This window comes from Nannobrachium achirus (genome assembly GCF_963921795.1).
Source record: "Nannobrachium achirus genome assembly, chromosome: 6".
NCBI classification, from domain to species: domain Eukaryota; kingdom Metazoa; phylum Chordata; class Actinopteri; order Myctophiformes; family Myctophidae; genus Nannobrachium; species Nannobrachium achirus.
Window position 1 is genome coordinate 46,788,313 of NC_137815.1, and position 21,904 is coordinate 46,810,216.

The 21,904-nt window shown below is 42.2% G+C and overlaps 1 protein-coding gene across 1 annotated transcript; it reads right to left on the reverse strand.

Moving 5' to 3' along the window:
• Positions 1-1,145: 1,145 nt before the first annotated feature.
• LOC308286594 (transforming protein RhoA-like) lies at positions 1,146-20,617 on the reverse strand. Its single transcript, XM_080727679.1, has 5 exons — positions 20,484-20,617; positions 7,775-7,935; positions 3,294-3,414; positions 2,615-2,745; positions 1,146-1,443 (listed from the first exon to the last, which is right to left on the reverse strand). Exons 2-5 carry the CDS (start codon positions 7,931-7,933, stop codon positions 1,273-1,275), a joined length of 582 nt encoding a protein of 193 aa, XP_080583805.1. The 5' UTR covers positions 7,934-7,935; positions 20,484-20,617; the 3' UTR covers positions 1,146-1,272.
• Positions 20,618-21,904: the final 1,287 nt, after the last annotated feature.

Below are 21,904 nucleotides of genomic sequence, written 5' to 3' on the forward strand. Positions count from 1 at the left end.
GGCATGGCCAGACAAATATCACTGCGTAGATTTTAGACTGGAATCTCTGTGTGGAACCTGCATTTCCAGAGTCTGTATTAAAAAATGCCTGTCTGTATTAAAACCCACCCTACATTTGCATACCGGGCCCTGATTGGTCCCTCACTACTTCGGAGGGAGTGAAATCCAATCACAACTGAGCAGGGTTTTTTGCAATGGCACGCCAGCAGAGCACGCCTTGATATTTATATCAGGTCGCACGTGTTGATGGTGACATCAACAAGAATGCTAGTCCCTCATTGGCTGTTGATGGTGATGTCACCAGGAATGCTGATCCCTGATTGGCAACGAGCGTAAACACAAACAGATACGCGACAGATACGCAACCGAACGCAGTACTTGCACACTCTGCAGGCGAAAGTAATAACTAGCCAAAGAAGGTCCAAAAAACAGACGGGTCCCCATTTGTTAAAACACTTTCTGTGCCCAAGACGTGTTAACATGTTTTCGGCGCTAGATACCTTCCTCGGCTATTCTAGGAGATCCTGGGCCATACTGGATTACTCAAAAGTATTTTTACTCAGGGGAACGTTGTCTGAGTTTTTTGTTTTGTTTGGAAGCTGTGCTTCCTAAAAACTCTACCCATGTTTCTCTATGGAGATGGAGAAACATGGGTAGATCTGCTCACAGCATATTGTACTCTGTCGGGCCCACTTTCCTCACAGAGGATCGCGCACACATACACATTTTCATGTTACTAAAAGAGTTGTGCGCCTGCACGCGTGACAGAGAATACTCGCTGATATTTCAAAAGTAGGGGCAAAAACAACCATTTTGGGGCATTGAAAGTGTTAAGACCACACACAGTGAGCATAGCAAAAGGGAAGTCCACAGACTCCACACAGTCAAGGCAAAAACAAATGGAAGGAAAAAAACATGTCAGTAGATCAGTAACTGTAATAAAAACTCTTTGAGTGTTGCTTGTGCAAAAACCCACAAACAGCAAAACAAAGAACAGAGATATCAGGAAACCTCAGTGAGGTCTCAGGTAAAGAGAGTGAGACCCCAAACTGGCCTCTTACATACGTACATATGGCGGTCAGGTTGGGTGGAGATCAGCCAGAGGGACATGAAGAAGCATTGATCAGGCCCAAAGGCTGTTAAAACGTAAAATGTGAGATACAGTACGAAGATGCCATTGGTAAAAGCTCAGTCTTTCTCGTGTAGTTTTCTTTTTTCCTTGCCATTAGTCAGCTGCTATCGAGGAGACTGGCTTGACCATTGGCTAGCCTCTCACAACAGCAGGCAGCCCTTCCTCTTTTGCCTTCGGACCTGCAGTGCTGCCCTGGTGGCCATCTCAAACACGTCCCGGACACCGTCTTTGGTTTTGGCGGAGCACTCCAAGTAGCCAAAGGCACCGATCCGATTGGCCATGTCTCTGCCCTCCTCTGGCCTAACAGGCTCCTGAACAAATGCCATGAAATAAGACAGAGTTAAACATGACTCAATATGATATTGTCATAAAACCAGATTTTTTATATAGAATGTATTTGTTGTCATGATTACAGTGTCCTAAAATTAATACATAAAATCTACCATCTACACAAGATGAATACACAGAGGCTTGAAAATAACTACTACTACAGTAATATAATTTTCTTATCTGCAAAAAAAGCATGAACATGTTAAATGAACAATGACAGCCTGAACATGTAAATCCTGAACAGTTGAAATGTTGACTTTAGGCTACTCTTTGTCACACATTTCCTGGTGTGCAGAGAAAGAAAGAGCTGACAGCGGGCTCTGAGAGGGTCCGAGGGCTTTGTAAACATATTCCTACTAGCTGAACCTGGAGACAAACAGAATAGGGTACAGAGGCATGTTCTGCTATTCTATGAAGAGAGATAGACCAACAACGTGACATTCTCTGACTGAATGGGCAGTTACAGGTGGGTTATGTTAAGGTTAGGAATAAGGTTAGGTTTAGGCATACTTTTACTGAGTTTAGGGTTAGGTTGAGGCATGCTGTTGCAAAAATGCTTAACCTCAGTAAAATATCCCTAAAACAAACCTTATTGCTAACCCTAAAATGATGCTCTTTTACTGAGTTCTTATAGCAATTATAGTGATTCTCAAAGCAGTTGTCCCCCAAACCCCACCTCCAATGGCCGAAGTAGCGATCCCTACGATCATTTACCAAGGTCAGCAGCACCTCACCAACACTGGTGTGTGCCCTCCCCCCGTTTGTTTAAAAGTGTTCCTTTAAAAGGGTAAAGGAGGGCAGGCAGGCCTATTTTCTTAAAAAAAAAAGAAAAAAAAACGTCTATATCGTCGTTGTCGGGTGGAAACCTTGTATGTCCAAAACCGTTTGTTTAGTATTTATGATTCTTAAAATGATTTAAACTAGTGAAAACAGCCGATCTACAAGCACACAAGTGTGCTTGTAGATCTACAAGTGTGCTTGTAGATCAGCTGTTTTCACTACCTTTGTGCTATGGCCTTGTATGATGAAGCAGTGCTTTACTTTGCGAGAAAAATGTACACATTTGAAACTTGGAGGTACAAGGTTTCTGCCCGACAGTGACGATATAACCAATATAATATTGATATGTTGCCCAGCCCCTAGTTTGGGTACCTGCTTCATCTTGGCCAGTTCTCTCCTTGTGTGCTCGTCGTTCCTCAGGTCCTTCTTGTTACCCACCAGGATGGCTGGAACGGTGGGACAGAAGTGTCTCACCTCGGGCGTCCACTTCTCAGGGATGTTTTCTGAGAGATGAAGATGCAATACAACCATATGAGCTGGACAGGTGTGTGCGTGTATCTATTTTGCATTCAGCATGAGGCAAGACCCAAATTCAGAGTGAACATTTTTAACTCAAATCTTTGCTTCTGGAACAAATTATTTTGAGATGGGGGTCCGTGGCCAAATACATATAATTTTGGGGGTCCTTGACAAGACAAAGTTTGGGAACCTCTAGCCTAGGAAACCCAGGCTTTTATTTTGGCGATCGGAGAACCACTGACATACGTTTTTCAGAAAACTGTTAGGATTTAGAAGACATTAGTAGAATCGTTCTATATCAGCGGTTCTCAAACTTTGTCATGTCAAGGACCCTCAAAATGGTATGTATTTGGCCGCAGACCCCCATCTCAAAATATTCTATTCTTGGGACCCCCAGAAGCTAAGATTTGAGTTAAAATGTTCACTCTGAATTTGGGTCTTGCCTCATGCTAGATGCAGAATTGATACATGCGGACAGGTTCAATTTAAAATCATCAGCAAAAGGTATCTAGGATAGTCACTTGTCCCTTACCTAAACTGTCTGGACTGTCAATGGAGAAACACATGAGAATAACATCTGTGTCTCGGTAGTAGAGAGGCCTCAGCCTGTGATAGCCCTCCTGGCCTGTGGTATCCCACAGTGCCAACTCCACCTGGAACAAATCCAACCAATACAGGGGATAAATGTAACCCAAGTGATTAGGAAGGAACAGCCATAAAGCATATTATTCATCACCCTCTGCAAAATGGTGGATATTACATACTTTATGTATATAAGATATTTACTCCTATTCTTATTGTAACTAAGCTGTACATTTATGATATGACAGCGATGTGAAATTGAAGTTGAATATCTATTGTTCCTAATAACTTGCAATGATGCAAATGCTACATTATTGCTGTTATGCAACTGATTTGTAAATGTTTCCTGTGCACCTGCCAAAAGACCACAGCAAAAAGAAAGAAAGAATATGGGCACTTGTGCACACTGGACGAAGAGTACAATTGCCCATTGTTTCCATTACATAAACAAATAATCACCAGCTCTCAGCTCAGTTGATTATAGCGACACAGTTTATTCCCTCACAGTGAGTGCCGAGACTCATTCCTGTTAGGAACATGACTATTATTGTGCCTAAATTACCGTTATGCTCCAAATAACTGGGTTGAAGTGTTCTCTTTTACAGTGGACATCATTTTTGGAACATCGGTGCTAGAACTTTTTCTATATTTCCTTTAAGGGCAATTAAATAAGCACCAGAATACTGAAACATATCTATAGGCTACTGTATAGACAGCAAGGGTGAACAGTACTAACATCACTACAAACTTTGCTGTGTTGCACCTTTGATATAAGATATGTTTGAAAATGTTATATGCAAATGGAATCAAAATATTGCTTCCCAAACACACATTTGCTGGGTCCATAAAGCTAGTGGAGATGTGTGTCGGTCTTAATTTGCTTAGTTAAGTAACTTGTTTGCAATAATCCTTGTAGCAAAGGATTACATTAAATCTAACGAGAGCCCCCTTGCCCTCCCTGAACCACCTGCAGCTCTGAACATACAGACACATCTAATAGCAGAAATCTGGAAACGAGCTGGAGTACTGGCCTTATATAATCAATTCCTAGTTGATTAATTTATTCTGTTAGCAAAATGGGTATATTAAGAGAGCATCACACCAGATACCTCCTGTTCCTAGGGAAGTGCAAACTGCAGCATTGTAGCCACGGGTAGTTAAAGTACCATACTGGTGGTCTGTAATGTTTCGCCGTTTGACTCATGGTATACTTCACATTACTGCCCACATTCCCAAGGCAAAGCAAGTTTATTTGTATAGAACATTAAGAGACAATAAGACACACAGATCATTAAGATAAAAGTTAATTTGAATACATTATTTAAAGTTAAAGTAAAAATAAAACAGAAGGACACGAGAATAACATTACAGTGAAGAGGAAATCATTAAAAACTAATCTCGGTAAAAGGCAGCAGCAAACAGAAAGCCCTTTAGCTTTGTTCCAGAGTTTGTTCCAGATACGTGGTGCATAAAAACTGAATGTTCCTTCTACAGATTTTGTTCTGGGTTCTGAAAGCAGATGACCTGAGAAGTCTGGATGATTCATGGTGTATCAAAAGACCATCCATTTATTTGGGCCTTAAACCATTAATGCTTTTGCTTTATAAACCAAATATTGAAATAAATTATTTCACAGACTGGAAGCCAATGTAAAGTTCTGAGAACTGGAATGATATGATCCACTTTCTTGGACTCAAGCAGCAGCATTCAGAATCAACTGCTGCTGTCTTTTTAGGGAGACCTGCACCATTACAGTAGTCAATGAATGCAATGACAATTTTTTCCAATTCAAATACATTTTTCGTTTGTTTACTTGAAGAAAAAGTGGCCACCCTGAGACTGGGAGGTCGGGTGCCTACTGCTTGGCACTCAGCATCAAGGGTTGATTGGGGGTAAGTCCCTGCAACATACCGTACTAGCATCATGTCCAGGGGGTGTACTTGTACATCAAGCTGCCTCACGCTATACAGAAACAGGAGATAGGCTCCTGCCCTATGGGCCTCATGGCTCGGCAAGGCTTACTTATGGGCGACATTGGCTCAGGGGTAGAGAAACCATCGTTAGAACACAGAGGGTTCCCGAAGGGTTCCCAGTTCGAATCCAGGCTCCCCCAGAGTTAGTGTCGAAGAGTCCTTGAGCAAGACTCTGAACCCAGTTGCTCCTGGTGAGCAGGTTGGTGCCTTGCATGGTTTCCTCCGCCATCGGTGTATGAATGTGTGTGTGAATGGGTGAATGTAAATGCACATCACCCAATCTATGTAAAGCTCCTTGGATAAAGGCGCTATACAAATTTACCATTTACTTACTTGAAGAAAATCTTGGCACGTTTGTTTAATGCACTTACTCAGTGCTTATATTGGACCATTGATATGGGTATGTACTGTACATTTGGAGGCTTAGATGTGTAATTAAAAAATCTATGGCTTAATCAATGATTTATGAATGAATTTCAAACATCTTGACTTTTTAACACCAAAATAAATATTAGCCACAGAAGCAGATGGGATTAAGGTGGTTTATCACTGAAATCAAACTATGGCAATTATTCCACATTTCAGCATGCTTTGTAAAATGTTCAACAACAGTAAGGTAGAGTATACCCTGAGTCATAGTCAATGGGCTAAACAGGCCAGACCACCGTTATGGTCCTTTAAAGTGACTCTGTACAGACACTGTACAGACATCATGCTATTCCCACAGAGCAGAGGTATTAGTCAACGGTCCCAAAAATAGAGGGCTACAGAGGCAGTGTGGTGGAGGCAAGGCAGCTCTCCTCTTTTGGCATGAGCAATGAGAGCAGTTGCATTCCCTCTGGACTTACAGTAAACTGCAGACGCTTGGAAGGAAAAGAGCAACAGAAAGAGAAAGAAAACCAAAACAAAACTTAAGATAACAAAACTATTTTTAGAAGCTGCCCAACCTAATGAAGGGGAGAGATGGAGAACGCCTTTTCTCCCAGTGAAGGGAAAAAAGCATTTAAATTATTGTATCACAGATGTAATCCAGCTGCATCTTATGATGGGTGGGTAATTCCGAGGGGGTCTACAGTCTCACCAGTGAAGGCTGTAGGAAAAGGGGGCCTGCGAAGGGAGCTCTCTTATTGCCCACGGCCACCACAATCATCCCCCCCATCTAAACCAAGGCCCAAGCATAGATCTCTAAGTTTGTATTTCCTGTCCAGAACGCAATGGCTGACCCCTTCTTTTCCCCATCTCCCCCCTCCCCCCAGCACCCTTCTGACTCCTCCAGTGCAGGAAATGAGAGGCGGTTATCAGGCGGGAGCGGGACAGCCTTGGGGAGGTGAGGGGGAGTTATTGTCAATAGACATCCCTGTTCTGCCGTCTGAACAGGAAGCCAGAGAGCAGAGTCATTTCCTGTTTTTGCCCAAGTGCTGGTGATCCTGCAGCGGTGGTCAGTGCCAGAGAACAAAGCCCTTTGACATAACAGGCCATCTGCTGGCTTGGACATGGGCCCCCGCTGACCCACTCACCATGACTCAGACAGAACCAAAGCAAGGTGTCATCTACAGTGTGACATAACACACATACAGTACATACACATTAAGGCTGGGCGATATTAAGAAAACCTTCGATATTCGATAACGTTGTTGAATACCTCGATATCGATATTACTAATGATATTAGTAAATCAATTGCATTATATAGTTTTTTATGTTTTGCTGCTTTAGGTCCACTGCCTGCCTAACCCAGATAATGAATAGCATATCCATGCATGCACACTGCACAGTACAGATAGAAGGGTTTGGTAGGTTTTACTGAAATAACCACACCTGGTTACAGATGGACTGCTTTTTGCATGTGCTACGTGCACGCATAGTGTGTCTGTTAATTCATTTGACGCATACCGGTACACCAATACCTCATTTCAAGCCGTCTTCGTCGTCTCGTCGATATGTATACCTTGCATGTTGATACCTCGATATTGATAGATTTCCGATATATTGCCCAGCCTTAATACACATTCATGAACACAGGCATTATGATTTGTGTATTGTGTCCAGCCACTTTTCAGAGACGATTCTAGAGGCTGTCAGTGTCACTACTTTGACATCACTATTCATTGTATTCAATTCACTCAGTCATTTTGGGTACACCATAGAGTGAACAATAGAGCCTGTAAGATGCCAAAATTTGAGGCCCGATGTCGACTTTGGAGAGCCCCATTAACAATGCTTTGAATGCCCACTTAATAACCACTTAAAATAACCACAGAAATGTTCAAAAGTAGGTGCTGCGTTGCAAGCGTCTATTTTTGATACTTTCACCTGTTTATATCCATAAATCTGTTGATACCGATGTTGTGAAAAATGGTTATTATTTCAGGTTCAACACATCATGTTTCTATTTGCATTACAAGCATTGTGCTTGTAATGCACAGCATTATTGTAATTATTTATTCTCTTGCACAAACCTGTTTTCCGTCAACCTCGATATCGGCAATGTAGTCAATGTCAAACACGGTAGGCACGAAGACCTCTGGGAACAGGTCTTTACTGAAGACGATGAGAAGACAGGTTTTGCCACATGCTCCATCCCCCACGATCACCAGCTTCTTCCGAATGGCTGCCATCTCTGCAGGGAAACACAGAGCGGGACTTTTTACATGACCGTTGAACAGGGACGTGCAGAGAATGTTAGAGAGGCAGGGGCTGACATTTCTAAGGGCCCTTTGGTGAAAATATCGAAAATAGCAGACCTCCAAGCTCGGAGGTCGGCTATTTTCGGTGCTTGATACGGGCACGTACCTTTTAGGCGAAGCCCGAACTGGCGAAGTGGGGAAATGTCCGATACCGTAGCGATCTGGCGAACGTCTTCTGGACAGGGCGTTTATCGTGCCCTGTCCAGAAGGGTTAAATATAACGATTGCATTCACCACGGCTTCGTAACTCGCGCGGCGCTCCGCCGGCCGCGCGGCCCTGGCCGCCCAAGGTCCGCTGGCCTTCGCGCCGCTTGCAGTGTCGTGGACAATCGATTCGCCAGATCGCTACGGTAGGAGACAAATCCCCACTTCGCCAGTTCGGGCTTCGCCAGAACAGGACTTTCCCGCTTGATACCACACTGAACTAAGGATTATCAAGTCAATACTGGAGATGTGGCGTAACAGTATGGATTTCCACACAGAGAGGGCAATTCTTTCAACATAAGATGCTGCATTCAAGTTCAGGAGAGTTTGGACAAGGCAATTCTCTTGAATGCTGCCTTCAGGTATGGCATGGAAAGGGGGTATTTGCATTTCTTTCACCATATTAAAACGGCATTCATGGTCTGGAGAGGACACTTTTTGGGGCTCAAGCCCCCTTTGATGTCTATGTGTGCCCGTGCCTGCCGTTGAACCTTTGACTTATATTAGCAGAAGAACAGATTAATGCAGTCCCAAAAGAATCAGAGCACAACGCAATTTCAGTTTGTAGTTGTACTGGTAACAAGCACCCAGGAGGAGTTGAAAGGACCGCAAGGAATGGTAGAGAGAGACAAGCTCTGGACTGGAGCTTTTATCCTTTATGGAGAGACAAGGAGAAAGGCAGAAATGCTGTGGCACAAAGGACATCAAGCCATCTTCCATCCAACTACCCTGCCCTATTTGTTTCAAACTCTTGCAGCATATGGAGAGGAAAGGTGTCTGGGAAATTGGAACATGCTGTTGATTGTTGTAAACTCTGTGGTTTCCTAAAGCAAAACAAACAGTGTTATGCTCTCTATAATGTATGTGCACTGCTGCTCTCCCAAGTGGCCTCATTTCTACACTGATTAATTAACAACAACATTTATGAAAAGGAAGGAAGGAAGGAAGGAAGGAAGGAAGGAAGGAAGGAAGGAAGGAAGGAAGGAAGGAAATGACTAAATGTTTCACATTTATTTTATTTTATATTTCTATTGATTTTTTCCCATTTTAAAATACAGGACATACAGGGATAACAAAACACAAAAAACAAAAAACAGAGAGACAAAACGAGGTAAAACTAAACAATTCAGTACATAACAAAACAAAACAAATCCTAACAAATACCCACCCACCCACTGACCCTGGGGGAGAGATTGAATATATAGTGTATATGATATTAAAATAAAAAGGAAAGGAAAAAAAAGGGGAAAATAAGCATCTGTATCTATTTCCGCATCCGCATGTACGGATTGCACGCATACGCACACACACACACGCACACATGCGTATACACATATGTTCATACATATATACATACACGCGTACATGCATACACACGCGCATAGACACATTGTTCTAACACTTATGTGTTTCACATTTATGTAGGTTATCAATAAAGTTGATCAGATTAAAGTGAAAATCCATTATCCCAGAGACTACATGGGGCCTGGTTGTGTACTCTGGACATGGTGTGTGTGTGTGTGTGTGTGTGTGTGTGTGTGTGTGTGTGTGTGTGTGTGTGTGTGTGTGTGTGTGTGTGTGTGTGTGTGTGTGTGTGTGTGTGTGTGTGTGCGTGCGTGCGTGCTCACGCGCGCGCGGCACGCGTGTACGTGCGTGTGTGCAAGGGAGAGAGAGAGATGTAATATAATATTATTATATACACGTTACACACTAAACGGAAGCACTTTTGTTGCAACACGAATGCATTCCCAGCGATAATAATCCATGACTAACAGCTAAATTAGTCTGACATGGTGCGTTAAGTTTCTTAGTTTGAAGATGTTTTTTGGCAAGCGACACACAGCTGTAAGAGAAAGTATAACGTGACTATTAGCAGCGCCGGGAACTGATGGATGAGGTAGAGAGCTGGTTCGTGGGAGCAGCTGGGTACAGTGTAATTTGGCTCCCCACCTCATCCACTTTCTAGCAGACAGCCTTGACAGCAATACCCTTGACTGGAGTACCCGCTTATCAGAGGAAATTCATCTTCTCTGTGCTGCTGGCAAAACGTTCACATCATTCTGCCACTCCACAGCTAGTACGCAAATAGCAGCTCTGAAACACGTGTTGAACAAGATTGGTCCCATTTCAGATCCACCATGGTTAGGATAGTGTGAGAACACTACACACAGGCTATAGCTAGCCTAGTAAACAGGGGTCTTCAACATTTTCAGGTTTCAAGGACCCCTTAGTTGAGAGAGAGATGAAGCAGGGACCCCCACAACATGTTCATATCCATATAGTTTCATTGTTTGACAGCACAATCATGAGTGGATTTTGGATTCATGTCAATTTGTGTTTTCAGATATGTAACCACTTGAACCGTCAATACTTAATAAACTTGACATTTCACTCTGTACTTAGTCTGCTCTTTTCCCCCTCTACACCAAAGCTCTTTGCCGAAAATAGCCAATCTAGCTTGTAGATCGGCTATTTTTGGCTTAAGTAGTTTAAGTAGTTTATATAAAAAAGGAGAAAAAAAAGTTTCTATCACACAAAGATTTGGAGGACCCCCTGTAGTAACTCTGAGAACACCCTAGGGAGAACCCCCTATAGGGGTCCTGGACCCCCCTGTTCTGCGGGTGGGGGGGGGGGGGGGGGGGGGGGGGGTGAGTGAGTGAGTGTGAGTGAGTGTGTGAGACTGGGCTGCTCAACAGCGCCACTTGGTCATCCATGCCTGCCACTTGTCATCCAGCTCATCTCCATACAAAGTTACAAACAAAGTTACATACTAAGTTACATACACACGTAGTCACACATAGGAGACGGTGTTCCAGTGTTCTACTGCTGAAAAATAAGGAGATTTTGGCATGCTGTGGCGGCTATAGGTGGCTGGCGAATGACAATCTGTAGAGCAGTGGTTGTCAACCCCCAAATTATTTTGGGGGAAGTCCTCAGATGATTAACTTAATGTGCAACAGTGTTTTCTCTCTCACCAGTAAACAAACCAACATAAAGTTTAAGTGTATAGATAGAGGGTAACTATCAGCACATATCTAAAGTGTCAATTTAAGGACTTTTTAATACCTCTAAAATGACAAATTAAACATTGGCCAAATTGTCAGATATTAGAGACAGAAATTGTGAAAATAGCAGATCTACATGCTCACAACGCCTCGCAATGCTGTGAGCATGCTGCTATTTTCACAATCAAACAAAATGTATTCCTCAACTCTTAGTGCTCGTCAGGGCGAGGGGGTCTCCAGTTAAAATATGGTTCTTTTGGGGGTCACGCGGCCTGAAAAGGTTGAGAAGCACTGCTGTGGAGCAGCTTTGCAAGCTGTTAAAAAGTGTAAATGGACACGATGACTATAAAGCTGAACAAGCGGGAGACAGAACTGCCCTGGCCCCAGAGGCTCATCCTGTGAAACAAAACAACCCACTTCCTGTCCAGTGGAGCCTGGGAGGTACTTTTGGCTGCAGTTCTGTTTGAACAGGCCTCTGTAGTGCCAGGGTAAGAAGAGGGCTGCCAAAGATCACATGCACACACACATGTACTTCCATGCATTATGTGCACATGTGTAATGTTGATCTGCTATTTTGGCGCGCAACACATGGCACGCACAGTATAGTGCGGGGCCTTAAGGGATGACAATGCTCAGTTTGCACGAAACAGTCTAAAAGCGCCACATTTTGCACAGATGTAGCCCTGGGCTTGCTCTAATGACTTATAGGGCGCCCGAGTCTGCAACCTTCGGGGTCACCACAGCGGCCAAATCAAGTTGGGCTAAAAAAACATTCCTTGGGCTATAAATGACCCCACTAAACGATGGTTTAGTGATGAGTCATCACTTTTCACAGTTTTGTGGGTGTTTTGTGGGGCCATTTCTAGTCCAAGGAATGTTTTTTTTTTTTTGCTAAACAAATGCTTGCAATGGATTCAGAATCATGACAAACCCCTGGTTAGACCCCTCACATCCTACTTAAAGCAGATTCTTTTCTGGGTATTTTCCTCCTGTATAGAAAGTCGATGGGAGCCCAACTTGAATTGGCTGCTGTGGCGACCCCGAAGGCCATCAGATCTATAATAGACAATGTCAATTCACTATGAATATCAAAGGCCCTAAAAACAAGGCACCAAACAGCCCAAAACAAACTAATTAGGATTTGCTTAACCTTCCATCTCGGGCTCACCTTACCGCTAAATCACTTTCTAAGTGTGGGGCAGCTCATGGCTGACTGAGTACAGCATCTTCCAATGGGCCTGGTGTATAAGATACACTACACCACTAAGATACCCATGTACTTGACAAAATACTTCCAAAACGTCAAGGATGTTCACAATTACAACACCAGAGGCAGCACCACAGATCATGTCCAACCCAGATTTGGCACGAAAATGCGTTCTCCTGCTATGCCGCTAAAATGTGGAACGCCCTACTGAAGGCCTTAAAGGGATGTAAATCTCTACATTCCTTTAAAACAGCACTGAAAAGCCTCTAAGGGGCCTTTTCCACCGGCAAAGAACCGGTTCTGGTTCTTTCTCCCGCCTATGGGATGAACCAGAGGCAAGCTTTTCCACCGAGAACCGGAGTTGGTTCCGAACCGTAAAAGTTGGTTCGGAACTGGAACCACAAAATCCTTGGTTTTTGTGGCTCCAGAGCCAAATACTTGGCTCTGGTTCAATCTGGTGGAAACGCAAGCCGGTTCGCAAGAACGAACCAAGGTTCCCAAGAAAGTTGAACCGGCACTGGTTCTGGAACCGGTTCTTTGCCGGTGGAAAAGGCCCCTTAGAGACAGCTGCTACTCGAAAAAACTGAGCCTACCGGTATCCTTACCTCCCCCTGAACTTTGTTTTTTACAAAGATATCTTCTGCATAGTACTGTGTTCTATCTGTCTGTCATTCAATGTTATTTGAGATTTAAAAAAGGATCTAAATTGAAACAGGCGTATCCTTTTAGTTGACCTTGTACCAGTGAACTGTACTGTCATGAAACTGTACCTTTTCCGATGGAAACGTCTAATAAAGTCTTCAATCAATCAATCAATCAATCAATCAATCAATCAATCAATCAATCAATCAATCAATCAACCAATCAATCAATCAGTCAAGAACATGTAACTGTGATTTGTGCAGTAAGAGAATCACATTCAGACACAGAAGAGAACCATGACCCTCTGTAACATTTGTGTACCCAAAAACATTACTTTACTGGTGGGAATAGCCATTAAAATACATAGGGAAACAAAAACACCACTACATCCTATCCCCCCCCCCCCCCCCTCGTCCTTATTTCCCTCTCCCTCATGGGTCTTAGGGGCCGGCAAGAGTTATGCAACAAGCTGAGCGAACAGACTTATTGCAGAAACGAGAGTGACCCTTGCCTAGGGGGGTAGGGCTTAACTACAGTATGGAGACTAAACAAAGCAGTCGTGGAGCACAATTGAAGGTGGTAAGCACAAGTTCAAGGACAAACATCTCTAAAAGAGAAATAGACTGGCATTATTTGTCCTCAGATGGGGAGCAAACAGACGATTGAAGTCTTGCAAATTGCGGGAAATATTAGTGGAGAATTCCAACTATTGTTTTGTTTTCCCAGTAGACTGCCCAGTGATGCACTTCTTGTTTTCTTTTCTCTTTATGCTTTGTGCGGGTCAGACGATGACAACTGTTATTTCCTGGTTTTGGGGTGTTTACGATTGTGTGGATGTATGGACGGATGTAAATTTCCCAATGCTTAGCAACTGACTGGAACAAGGAACTAAAAACAAGGTTGTGTTTTGTCCTTAACTAACATTCACTAGGCCATGTTTCATGGCTGTGATTTTCCAGGGCGTCTCTCTGGAATTTGGGATTTTGAGACCAATAATATTTTCAAGCCTTTTAGTTTTTCACGTCCCTGGTCATTTACCAGTAAAGAGCAAAGCATTAAGATTGGGGGAGCTAAAGGCACATTGGAATTTATTTCACCTTTTGTGCCAGTCTGAGAAATTGTCCAAAGTTCACAAAGTGGCAGAAGTTGGCAGTCAGGTTGTCTTAAATCACCACCATTCTCAGGCGTAAAACTCCTAGAGGGTCCTCAGGGGGTCCTCAGAGTTATTACAGGGGGGCTGCCAAATCTTTGTGTGATAGGATAATTCTTTAAATTAATAACTTGAACCCTCGCATCCCTATTCCAAGGAAAACTTTAGCCACAAATAGCAGATCTAAAAGCTCTCAACGAGCTTGTAGATCGGCTATTTTCGGCAAATAGGTTGGTAGCCTATAGAGGTAAAAAAAGAGCAGACCAAGTACATAGTGAAAAAATATTGACGATTTAAGACAAGTGGTTAAATGTCTGAAAATACACATTAACATGATAGACAGATGACAGCGCTGTCAAACAAGTATATGAATCTACCTATGAAATCGATGAACATACAATATGTAGAGGGGGTCCCTGCTTCATATCTCTCACAGCTAAGGGGTCCTTGGCCTGAAAATGTTGAAGACCCCTGAACTGTAGATGATGACCATGAACAAACATGCATTCATTGTTCATTTCACAACAGCCCAATAAATGCAGATTACTGTATTACTGTAATGCAGCCTTTAACCACATGAACCCTAGTATTCCCCCTATTCAGACAAAATAGCAGATCATATTAAAAAACAAAGACTTTAAGTTAGGTGCTTAAAATACAAGAGTGCTTGGCACAAAAATAAATCATGTCTACTACAGACATTCACGTTGGCACTATAAGAAGTTTAAGCATTAAAGTGTTAAAGCAATTGTAGCCTATATGCCTAATTGCCTATACTGTATCACACCGTATTCCATTGATCAGCCACAAAGTGCTCTATGGATGCTCTGGGTGTCAAATGATCATGTGCTCAATTCTGTATTATTATTATTATTATTATCTATTTTTAGATATTTTTGGGGGCTTTTTCTGCCTTTATTGATAGGTGTACAGTAGGCTGACAGGAAACGGGGAGAGAGATGGGGGTGACACGCAGCAAAGGTCATCAGGATCGGGACTCGAACCTGTGACGCTGGAATGGTAGGTACCACTACCCTGTGGCCCAGGCCTAAGTCTAATTGTCATGGGGCTGTTAAGTATGACATCATTTTGTAGGCAGAGGAGAATTTCTGCCCCCAGTTTCCGTGAATCTTTTTACTATTTTTACTATTTACACATTTTTCTTCTCATTGTTGTTGAAAGGAAAGTGTTAGAATTATACTTTAGTCGTTATTTTTGTCTCGGATCTGTTGAAATAGCGAGGGTCAGAAAATGCTCTGGGGGCATAGTTCTCCTCTGCCTACAAAATGATGTCACGGCTTAAAAGCCCCATAATGACAAGACAAGGCCTATATTGATTCTCATCCAATTCCTTTGGGGAAGCCAAAACTTACAAAACATTTAAAGATGGGGACACTGGTGCTGGTCTCTGTCTATAATGCTCAACAAGAGCCTGCATGTCAGCTGCAGCCCAGTACAACATGACCCTGACAGTGCCTGGAAGAGACACTGTGGCCCAATTTGGAACAACCTTGTAGCAACTCATAATGTAATAAAGGCTCATAATGTAATAAGGGCTCATAATGTAATAAAAAAAAATGTAATAAAAACTCATAATGTAATAATCAGCTCATAATGTAATAAAAAAACGAGCGCATAACGTAATAACAGATTATTCAATAATGTAATAATGTAATAATGTGTTACATTAAGAACCTCTACATAGGAGGCTCATAATGTAATAAAACTTCATAATGTAATAATGTATTTTTTATTACATTATGAGCTGATTATTACATTATGAGCTTTTATTACATTTTAATTATTACATTATGAGCTAGTTGTTTATTACATTATGAGCTGATTATTACATTATGAGTTTTTATTACATTTTGTATTACATTATGAGCTGTTATTACATTATTGGTTGTGGGTAACACACCTTGCCAACTTTGTTGATGAAGAATGGAGCAACTATCTGCTAAGCATGCAGCAAATGAATACATATAGGGATAATTTAAAGGGAATTCACCATGAATTTTCATTTTTCCAATTTTTATGTATTTCTTTTGTGTCCCACCAGCAGGTTCTATCCTCACAAAGTCCTATTTCTGACCATTGTGTCTTTCTCAGTTTATGGGCAGATCTATGTAAGCAGGTTTCATAACAGGCTGTCTGATTTTAGGTCCGATTGTGTGCTGAGTGGGGGTTGGGGAGGGGTGGGCAGGCCTGAGAAGGAGGCAGGAGGTACTGGGAGAGGGTTTGGGGAGGGGTGGGCAGGCCTGCTGAGCAGGAGGTGGGGACTGGGGAGGAGTGTGGGGCCAAAACTGGCTCAATAGTGCAGTCCTCCCACTCAGGACAAGGTGGTACTGCCAGGGCCGGACTTACCATAGGGCAAGGGTGGGCACGCGCCCGGGGGCCTCAGGGGAGGGGGGCCTTTTTTTTTTTTTTCAAAAAATGTTTTTTTTTCCAGAAAATGTAGTAGGCATGATCGCAATCGCGAAATTCCATGTTTAACCCCCATACCAAGCCCATCTTTCAAAAAAGGCAGCCATGTTTGTTTACATTTCAAGAAAACATAATGGCTGCTAGCTCATGAATGCCTGAACGGAATTCTATTCAGATTTTTTTGTTTGAAAGCTGTGAACAGTGTGCACACACGTGGTGCATGATCTAGGCATGGGCGTGCATGATCCGTGCACTATGAATTACATGGAAGTCTATGGAGAGGGAGGCGGTGTGGAACTTGGAAGCCATTTTGAAAAGACCCTGAATGAGTTAATTTAATGATGACATTTTAAAGTATTGCAATCCAAATAAAGTGATATTTGTGTTTAGTTACAGTACATTTTGTTTTATTATGGTAATAACATTGAGAGCTTCTGCTCTGCTGGCCGCACTGCATGTAGCTGCTCTGAAAGCTTAGTGCAGTCTAAAGACCGCCCACTCTATGTATCCGGTACTTTCCACACACATAGGCTACACACATGCACGCAAACTCCAATTCTGTATCCGCTTTAGACCCTTCCAATGAGGCAATGCACAGTCAGATTATGCACGGGCCGTTCCGGAGGTGAGGTCACGGTGTGGTCAGGTAGACCGGAGGTGGAATTTTTGCGCGCGCACAAGGGCCTCTTTATTTCCCCTTGCCCAGGGGCCTCATGTCATATAAATCCGGGCCTGGGTACTGCAGCTGAAAATGCTCTGAAAGCCAGGCAGAAATGGCTCTGTATTCAGGATCGAGTATAGTGAGGGGATTTAAGGGAGCAAATGCTAATTTCGTGCAATTTTGACTTAAAGCGCGAAATTTTGCACAGATGTAGCCCAGGGCTTGCTCTAATGATTTAGCTAGGGCGCCCGAGTCTGCGACCTTCGGGGTCGCCACAGCGGCCAAATTAAGTTGGGCTCCCATTGACTTTCTATACAGGAGGAAAATACCCAGAATTACTTTTTTTTTCTGGGTATTTAAGGAGGATCTGAGGGGTCTAACTAGGGGTTTGTCATCATGCTGAATCCATTGCAGGCATTTGTTTTGCACAAAAAACATTATGTGGGCTAGAAATGGCCTCAGAAAACAATACACGTATGGGTGCGTTTTCATGTTAGTCGGAGGCCTTAGGGTTTTTTTTTTTCTCGTGCTAATCAGTCTAAAAGTTCAAAATTTTGCACAGATGTAGCTCAGGGCATGCTCTAATGATTTAGCTAGGGCGCCGAGTCTGCAACAATCGGGGTCGCCACAGCGGCCAAATCAAGTTGGGCTCCCATCGACTTTAGTGATGAAAAGTGATGAGTCATCACTTTTCAGAGTTTTGTTGGTGCTGTGGTGACCCCGAAGGTCGCCGACTCGGGCGCCCTAGCTAAATCATTAGAGCAAGCCCTGGGCTACATCTGTGCAAAACTTTGCACTTTTAGACTGATTAGCACGAGAAAAAAAACCCTAAAGCCTCCGACTAACATGAATACTCACCCATACGTGTATTGTTTTCTGAGGCCATTTCTAGCCTACTGAATGTTTTTTGTGCAAAACAAATGCCTGCAATGGATTCAGCATGATGACAAACCCCTAGTTAGACCCCTCAGATCCTACTTAAATACCCAGAAAAAAAAAGTAATTCTGGGTATTTTCCTCCTGTATATAGAAATGGGAGCCCAACTTGAATTGGCCGCTGTGGCGACCCCGAAGGTCGCAGACTCGGGCGCCCTAGCTAAATCATTAGAGCAAGCCCTGGGCTAGATCTGTGCAAAATTTCGCGCTTTAAGTCAAAATTGCACGAAATTAGCATTTGCTCCCTTAAATCCCCCCACTAGTAGTAATTTAGCCTCAAACCTTTTGAAAAATGTTTTTTTTTGTTATTATTATTATTATTATTTTTTTAGGACACAAACAATGTTATATTATTTTTAAATTATTACATTATTTTTAAATGCATGGTGTAGAACCATTAACTGTACAAAGAGCATCCACAATGTTCAACGTACAGTTTGTGATTGTATCGACACTGAGTGTTGATGCAACATCGATAATATCCCCATGTGGTCAGTATGACGACAGTCTGCTATTGCTAGTTTTGGGCCACTTTGCCGAAGGTCATGGGGACCATTATGTAAGCCTTGATGGACCAGTCACACACTTGATTCAAAGAGCCAGGAAGCAGAGGAGAGAGCATCACTTCGATCTGGCCCTCACTCTCGCCCTAAGTCTGGCCCTCACTCTGGCCCTGACCCGGTACATCACTCTGGCCCTGACCCAGTACCTCACCTTGGCTCTGACCCGGTCCCTCACTCTGGCCCTGACCCGTACCTCACTCTGGTCCTAAATCTGAACAGATCGAAGTGGTGCGCTCTCCTCTGCTTCCTGGACTCTTTGAATCAAGTGTGTGTTATCGATGTTGCATCAACACCCAGTGTCGATACAATCACAAACTGTACGTTGAACATTGTGGGTATTCGTTGTGCAGTTAAATGATCCCCATATTTATTCATTTGCTGCATGTTTAGCAGATAGTTGCTCCATTCTTCATCAACAAAGTTGGCAGGGTGTGTAGCAACCAATAATGTAATCATGTAACAGCTCATAATGTAATAACAGCTCATAATGTAATAAGAAATGTAATAAAAACTCATAATGTAATAATCAGCTCATAATGTAATAAAAAACGAGCTCATAATGTAATAATTAAAATGTAATAAAAGCTCATAATGTAATAATCAGCTCATAATGTAATAAAAATACGTTATTACATTATGAAGTTTTATTACATTATGAGCCTCCTATGTGGAGGTTCTTTATGTAACACATTATTACATTATTACATTATTGAAAAATCTGTTATTACGTTATGTGCTCGTTTTTTTATTACATTATGAGCTGATTATTACATTATGAGTTTTTATTACATTTGTTTTATTACATTATGAGCCCTTATTACATTATGAGCCGTTATTACATTATGAGTTGCTACAAACCTCATGACTCACTGACTGTCAGGTTATAAGCAGTGCACCTCTACTCCTGCAGCTAACTTCTCCCCACCTCAGCAACAGCCCTACACTTAAGTCTTGTTGAAACTTATCAGAATAATTTTACCATAGATATGAAACATAGCTACTGTATTAAGCAGAAGAACATCTATTTCCTTTGGCTTGTTTAACTTATTCCACCATTGAACTACCGCTATTATTATACATTCTGCATAATGAGTACTTTTTACTTTTGGTACTTTAAGTAGGCCAACATTTTGATGCCAATACTTTAGTACTTTTACTCAAGTACATATTGAATTCCAGACTTTTACTTGTAACAGAGTATTTCTATATTTATTGATACTTTTACTTAAAGGGGAGAACCACCCATTTTCAATTGAACTATCCAAAATCAATCCTCCAGTTCTATATTGGCAATACAGAAGGGGGAGGACTTTCTTATTTCTTATTTCCACATAACAACTCAAAGGCATATTAATTAATGACATAGTTCAATACAAAAATGGGTGGTTCTCCCCTTTAAGTAAGAAATGTGAGTACTTTTTCCACCACATGGTACTCAGGAATTAGGAAGAGATGTCGCAGACTGTAGTAAGGCTACCTCAGTAGTTCTTCACATGACATGGAAACAATTAAACAACTAGCGACAAGAGTCATATATCTATAGGCTATAGAAATCATGTGAACTAGAGCAACACTGCAGCCAAGACTGTCTAAACTAAAGTAACCTCTACAAATAATTAGACATTTAATTAGAAACTGACATTCACCACAACTACGGCGTACAATACTTGGATAATGAATACTCACTTTGTAATTACCTTTCGCCAGCCAGCAGAGTTGATGATGTTTATATTATTTTTATTGACCACTTGCTGCTCCTCGCAGTTGCGACACACGCGCCCTCACTGGCTGCCACTGGCTGCTGGCTGCACTTACTGATCCACACAAACAGAGAGCGTCTACTCCTGCATGCTCTGCTGCTGAGTAGACCAGCCAGTAGACTCTACTGGCTGCTGAGGGGATAGCAGTGGGCGTGGTTGACTGGTGCCATTAAAACACTGTTTCCCAAACAGTGGGTTGGGACCATGGTTGGGACCCTATAATAAGCCTGGGTTTCCGAGGCTACGCAATGAACTTGGGGCCCATTTGTGGGTCGTGGACACCTTTTTATAGGTCCCTTTATTTTTCGTTTTCCTAAATTCTGTTTTTTAATTGTTATCAAAATATTTTCAAAAACATTCCCAAAAATATTATTTCATGAAGAAATCTAAGAAAATTCAAAGAAATGACAAATGACATTTTTTTAAGAAGTAGTGAAAATAGCAGATCTATAAGCTCACAATGCTGTGCAAAGCGGCATGTTGTGTGCTTGTAGATCTGCTGTTTTCGCTATTTGGATCCCAGGCAAAAGTCTAATTTTTCTTTTGGGTCATGAGCTAATAAGTTTGGGAAATGGGAACCACTGCACAAAAAAAATCTCCCATATAGACTTTACAAATCCAGGATCCTGGTGAATCATAACCATAAATCATGACCATAAAAATAAATAATTATAATAATAATGGGATATTTTTTAGTGACACCAATAAACCCTCTGCTATGCCAACGTGCCAACAAACTAGCCAATCACGCGTGATGTTTCCTCCGGGCAATGGGACCACTTGTTGTGTTTTTATATAGCCTACTTTATTGTCCCCTTAAGTAAGGCAGTGGTTCTCAAACTGTCTTGGTTGGAGTACCCCCTTATACTGATTTCTGAAGCAGAGTAGGTACCCCCTTTCCCTGACTTATATTGCTTATAAAGATTGACATCAAAAGTCCAGTTCCCATGCCAATATGTTCAAAATTAAACAGCATAATGTCAAATAAACATTGTTTTCTATTCAAATAACAGTTGTACTAATCAAAGGTCACAGTTTAGTATGTGAACACATGCTGACTCTGTCTGGAAGTGTACACTTTTGTACGGCCTATGGGTTTGCCGCTCTGACAATATTAAGCCCATATACAGTATAACAGGACTGCATATCGGAATGCCCATATATGGAATCCAAGACAGCCCATATCTGTGTGGCTGGTTCTACAGACAGGGATCTCCATGTATGGGCATAAAAGGGATTGTATGTATGATGTCAGATGTCATAGGACTTTCACATAACTAAAGTGAGTAAGCCTGTTTGGGCTCTCACAGCATATCTCCATATACAGTACATGGATCTCCATATATG